This window comes from Pelecanus crispus, chromosome 8 (assembly GCF_030463565.1).
Source record: "Pelecanus crispus isolate bPelCri1 chromosome 8, bPelCri1.pri, whole genome shotgun sequence".
Lineage (NCBI taxonomy): Eukaryota > Metazoa > Chordata > Aves > Pelecaniformes > Pelecanidae > Pelecanus > Pelecanus crispus.
The window spans coordinates 13,846,640-13,852,639 of record NC_134650.1 but is presented as its reverse complement, the minus strand read 5'-3'; the positions used below and the strand labels follow the sequence as shown (position 1 = coordinate 13,852,639).

General features: G+C 37.2%; 1 protein-coding gene across 1 annotated transcript in view; it reads left to right on the top strand.

Annotated features, from left to right (window-relative positions):
• The first annotated feature begins 374 nt into the window (after positions 1-374).
• ATP10B (ATPase phospholipid transporting 10B (putative)) overlaps positions 375-6,000 on the top strand; it is a 52,578-nt gene continuing 46,952 nt past the window's right edge. The window contains exon 1 of the mRNA XM_075715819.1: positions 375-877. Coding sequence (XP_075571934.1) covers positions 375-877 — 503 coding nt within the window. The remainder of the gene's footprint in view (positions 878-6,000) is intronic.

The window sequence follows — 6,000 nt, the reverse complement described above, 5'->3', positions numbered from 1 at the left end:
TGTGAAAATTGTATGTTCTTCGCTTGTCGCTGCTCTGTCTTAAACCAGAGACACTTCATGTGAGCAGATAGTCGATGCCAGGGAAATGCTCTGAACGGGGCCTCCAGGCGTATGCTAACAGGAATAACAAAACATTCAGGATGCTTTTGTCATATGTGAGGTGCAGCCTCCCTGGCAGGCTCTAGGACCCGGTGCAGCTGAGTCAGGATGATACCTGTCCCTAGGCAGGTGGAGGTTGGTGTCGAAGGAGAGGCAGCCCTGGGCTTCCTACATCTTGACTCTTCTCTCCACCACTTGGGAGTTTATTTGGATTATTGAACTCTTGTAATTTTGTTGGTTTTCAACTTGAGGCTACTTTTTGAGAGGAAAACAAGATGTCAAGGAAAAGTGTTCCAGGATGCTTCTCTAGAATGATATGGAAAAAACATTTTTTCAAGGAAACCTGCTGCCGATGTGGTGCTCCAGACACTGAAATTCAAAATGAAGAGCTGGAGAAGAGAGGAAAAGTAAAGAAAAGAAAGAAGAAAAATGAAAATAAACGAGTGATCATCTCCAATTTGTCCTTTGGAAGTAAGAAGTGGAAGGAAAATCCAAACAGATACTACGACTCCAATAAAATTAAGACCACAAAATATACCATCTTGACTTTCCTCCCTAAAAATATATATGAGCAGTTTCACCGCTTTGCCAATATTTATTTTGTGGTCATTGCACTGCTGAATTTTGTGCCAGTGGTAAATGCTTTCCAACCAGAAGTTTCCGTGATCCCAATTTGTGTTATAATGGCCATTACAGCCATTAAAGATGCTTGGGAGGACTTTCGGCGGTATAAATTAGACAAAGAAATCAATCATATGGGATGCTACATTTACAGCAGGTGAGTTTTGAACAACTTTTATTATAAAAAAAGTTGGCTTGAGATCTTTTAGCAGTGGTGAGGTTTTTTGTTTAAAAAAATTAATAAACAACTGCTGGAAAATCACAGTGATTAAGTAAAACAGGGAAAAGCCACAGTGACTACATAACACCTGGTATTTGTTCTGATACAGGGAAAGAAATTTCTTTTTTTGTTTAAACCTCATTTTCAGACTGGGAAGGTAAGTTTGAGTTTCATGGTATTGAGGTGGCTATCAGCCTCTTAAATGTGGAGTGCAGTGAAAACAGGTGCTTAAATAGCTACTGAGTACCTGGATTTCTAAGGAACTTTCAAGAGGGCTTAAATCTAGCAATATAAGGTAGTACAGAACAAGGTTTGTCATGGGACCTATTTGCATTCTTAGATGCCAAGAAACCTCTTAAATATGTAGTCCTTTGAACTATATTTATTTTTATACTCTATGCTGTAGACCAGCTTTCAGTTGTATTTCTTTTACTAGCTTGTATGTAAAATAAAACTGTAAAAATGCAGTTTAAAAATGGGAGATAGTAATATATGCCTCTGTTTAGTCATCTCTAAATGAATTAACTACATGTGTCTGTGCTCACTTCTTCAAAATGTTTCATGACCTTTTGCTTTTAGGATTTTCAGAAGTTTGAAAATTATGTTTTATTGTATCAAACCTGTTCTCTCAGCAAAGTAGAAAATTACTTCTCCCTGTTAAAATATCACATCTGGGAGTCAGAAGAGCAAAGCTTTCCATCTCTGTGAATATTGCTTGTCATCCCTCAAATTAATCAACAGTGCATTATAAATGTACACTTTCACAAGCAAGATCTTGCAGTACTCTGGCTTTTATCACACAGTGCTGTCATTTCTGTTTGTTTCTCTCGCGTGTATTTGTCAGAATTTTATTTTTATATCCTGCTGGTTATACAGGAAAACAATGGATTTGCTTATTTGGGGGCTAAACTTATCCCCACATACAGATAATGACTTGTCAGAAACAAAATAGCACTGCTCTCCTTGCCAACTTGTCCAAAGAAGCAGCATTTTACAAGTTTCTACATACTGCTTATTTAAGATTTCTTCTCTTTTCCACCATGAAGACTGTCAATAATTGTAGCTCTTGGGGTAGGGTGACAAAATTGCCTCTTCTGCCTACCTTTGAGATTGCAATCTAGTTGGATTTTTTTTAATCTTTTCAATGTTGCATTAATCCATGAGGCAATGGATTATTTGTTAACACTTGTTAAAACCAGTATGAAAGAGAACAGGTGGTGCAGCAGGCACTAATGAATTAATCCTCATAGGAATCTCATTTATCTCCTCTTTAGATAAAGCAACAATGTTAAATTATATCTGAAAACCTTTTACCATGGGAACATGAGAAGTGGGGAATACAATAAAACTTGTTTTGTATAAGAGAAAAATGTCCATCATGGAATTACAACATACATACAGATCCAGGTTCAAGTTACAGCCATGAGTACTTTCTTATGCAGAAACTTGACACAGGTCTGTCTGAAAATTGGTTATCCCATCCCATAAAAAAGACTTTGATCTGTGAATAAATCTTGTCTAGAATCTTGTCTTTCACCAAAGTTTTATGGCCAAAAAAAGTGATGTAAGGGAAAGGAAAATGAGGAGGGCTTCAGACTGTAGCGTTCATCCTGTCTGGAAAAATCGTGGGTAATTACAATTGCCATCAGTAGCTACAGCTTATTATATCATGAATAATTTTAATCAGGCTTCTATAGCGCTTTGGGAAGCTGACATTTCTTGTTCTTCTTGCTAGCTGCAAAGTCATGGAAGAGCATGATGTCTTCTAATTTTCTTCCTTATGAATCATCTGCTGTAGGTAATTTTTTAACATAGGTGAAAGTCTTTTTCAAGGCACTGCAGATTTTGCTAATCTTGTGGCAGCAAAGAATTCTTTTAAATAGAGCAACTGATGTTCCATCCTAAAATGACAAATTACTTACATTTTGAGAGTTAATCTTGGAAAGTATATTGTCTTTATGTCAGATTTCAATAACAAGACTTCTGATTCCTGTTCCAAAAGAATTACAAAGGCAGAACAATCTTTTCCAAGTTCTGAATGTTCTTCAAAACTTTCTTGAAGACTGGCAGAAATGCAGTAACTTGCCTTCTTTCAGCACAGAGCAAGGAAAATTGCAATCGATAGGCTGCCCCGTAAACACATTTCTTCTAATTTTCTTTTCACAGAGATCAGCTGGAATGGGTAATCTAGTCTGCTAGTCAGATGAAGGAAAAGGCACTTCAAGTAGTGTATTTAAAGAATGTTTAATTGATAAAATGGGAGACAACTAATAGTGTCTTGAGTGTCTTGAGGAGGTGCAATAACTTAGATCTGGTGTTTTGTGGAGATTTTACTTTCTGAACCAAAACTTTTGGAATCATAATAATTGTATACAACCTGTTGTGCTGTCAGAACAAATCACACAATACCAAAAGAAGAGAACCACAAATTCAGTTGCAGATGGTACAGACCTATGTTTAGTTGCCTCCTTTCTCCTAGTATTCTTTAAAATATACTTTGTCTGCTTTTAAATCATCCAAGACATGGGGCTTCCATTACTACAGAATGTGATTGTCAAAGTATTTTTGATGATATTATGCTCTATTATCCCTCTTTCACTGCATTCAAATTCCTCAAGTCACCTGGTTTCATGAAACCCTAATTAGTTATTCTTCATCCATAATATTTAATTATAATCTTCAAATATCTGTGATTTTTATCATGTTCATTTTGCTACACCCAGACACCTTTTCGTCAAGATCTGTATATAGATCACTCTTTTCATCTTTCTTGTCAGTCAAACCAAACCTACTTTGGTTACTTTTCTCTGAACTCTCTCCAGTTTGTCATTAACTCACTAACAGGGGCCAGCACTGAATGTCATATACAAACCTGTAAGTGAATTTCAACCCAGCAGTTGCTAAAAACTATTATTTAGTTTTCTTGAAGTTTTATAATGTTCAAGGAACTACTTGATAAGTAATTAATGTATGGCCTGAATCTTGATATATCCCTAGGATTAAGTTGTAATGGTCTGTAAATACTCCATAGCATCCAGACAGAATTTTACATCAATTGCACACTTCTGGAAGATTTAACCTAAATTTTTCTCAGTGTCTCAATAGACACTCAGATAAAAATGCAAGGACTGTGGACAGTTCAAGATGGCATAGCAACACACTTGACTGAATGCACATACATCAGGTACCAGCAACCGTAAAAACATTAACTTTATTTGAAGTATTCACATTTCTTATTTTTAAACACCTATACTTGGATATCTGAGACAGTGATTCAGAGAAGCTTAGTTTATATGCTTTGAATCATCCTGTGGAGCTAGGTAAGTCAACAGGCATCCTAAATGAAATAGCCTGATTACTCTTTCAATAGAAAGTTCCTCTGTGATGCTTTCAGGCCCTGTGGTTTTCACATAGTTTCTACAAGCATCAGTGTCCTCTTCGTCTGTAGGTCCACTGATGTGTGATACAAAAAAGTCAGGCTGACCTTCGCTGTGATTCTTTATCTACTAAGTGTAAGGTATTAGAACATTTAAAGATATCTGCATGAGCACTAACTCTGGGTTAGTCCTAGAGCAGTGATGTGGAAATAAGGAAAAAAACAAAGAACTCATCTCTGTGTTGCACGAAGTCAGAACTGCCAACAGCTGAAAAGCTGGAAATGGCTTAAGGTAGACTCACTGGTTTGAAAGAGAATTAAATTATTTCAGTCAATTGAGTTTTTGTAATTCAGTGTTGTAATTTATGAGGCAAATGTTGGATTCATTGTTTAGGAAACCTCTATGACAGCAGTGGAGATCTGCTTGTCTACATGTTACTGTATATATAGTATGCTTTAATACGTTCTATTTTCTTAAAATTGGGGTAGCTGCATAGTGAAGATGAAGGCTGCCTTTCTGTTTCAACCTCCTTCGTATGCTGTCATCAGCTGGACCTTCTGAAGGGAGGAGAGATTGCACGTCCCCTGGATGCTCCCCATGTCTGGGAGAGCAACAGGGGTTGGCCAGGGACACAATGACCAACAGAGGTCTGTGGCATCTGGAAGATAGCAGAGAAGGGTAGGGGAGCATGCTTGAAAACAGGAAGTGACCTACTGTCAAATCTTAGAGGGGAAAGAGAAAAGACAACTTTTCTCTGGACCCAGGAAACTTCATATGCAGCTCATTCAACCCAGGGGGAACCTGAAAGTTTGTAGAGTAGAAAGCAGAATGAGAGGAAAATACCATCCTGCCAAGGGCACAGTAAGCAAAAAGAGATTGTTTGCCAATGCTTTCATTAAAGTCTTGTTCAGCAGCACTGAGTTTTTACTTGCTAAAGAGCCTTTTCTTTCTGCTTTATTAGTTTTGTTTTCTAACAAAGCATAACTCTAAAGACTAGGAGCCTGCTGGAGGCTTTAGTGGGTTCATTCTATATACCAAAAAAAAAGAGAGTCTAAAGCCTGTGGCCCACTTGAAGTCCCACCACATTCCCTCAGGCAAGACTGCAATCAGTTTTCTTGGGCATAGGAATATCAAGGCTTGCTCACCTCAGTGGTCCCTTCTCTGAATGGTGCATGAGTTTAATCAGCCAGAGGCTAAAGATCTCCAGTTCTTGCATGGCTGAAGGTGCATTCCTATGACAGCGACAAAGCATGAGCTTTGATCAATGGTCATGGATGGAGATGGCTGTAGCAAAAAAGCTGATCTAGGCTATGGCTTCCAGAAGCTTGATAAGTTAATGGGAGTCCTTAGAAGCAAATTCTAATGATTAGTCATTAGGTAACTGATCTTGGAGTTACCTGTTCATTCCAGCTGGTGCCAGGCAGAATCGTAGCAATAGCATTTTGTTCAAGGTGGTATTAAAAAAAAAAAATTGATTTTCCTAAATACAATAATCCATAACTTACAAAATGAACCAGTAAAGTTTAAGCAAATATGTCAAAATACTTTTTACTTTTATTTTATTTCTTCATTTGGTACAGGTCATTATAAAATTAAGACAGAGATTAAAAAAGGCAAGTTAAAAGAAATCCAAAGCCTTGTATATGGACATATAATACATTTATAAACTTCTGATACTTACTT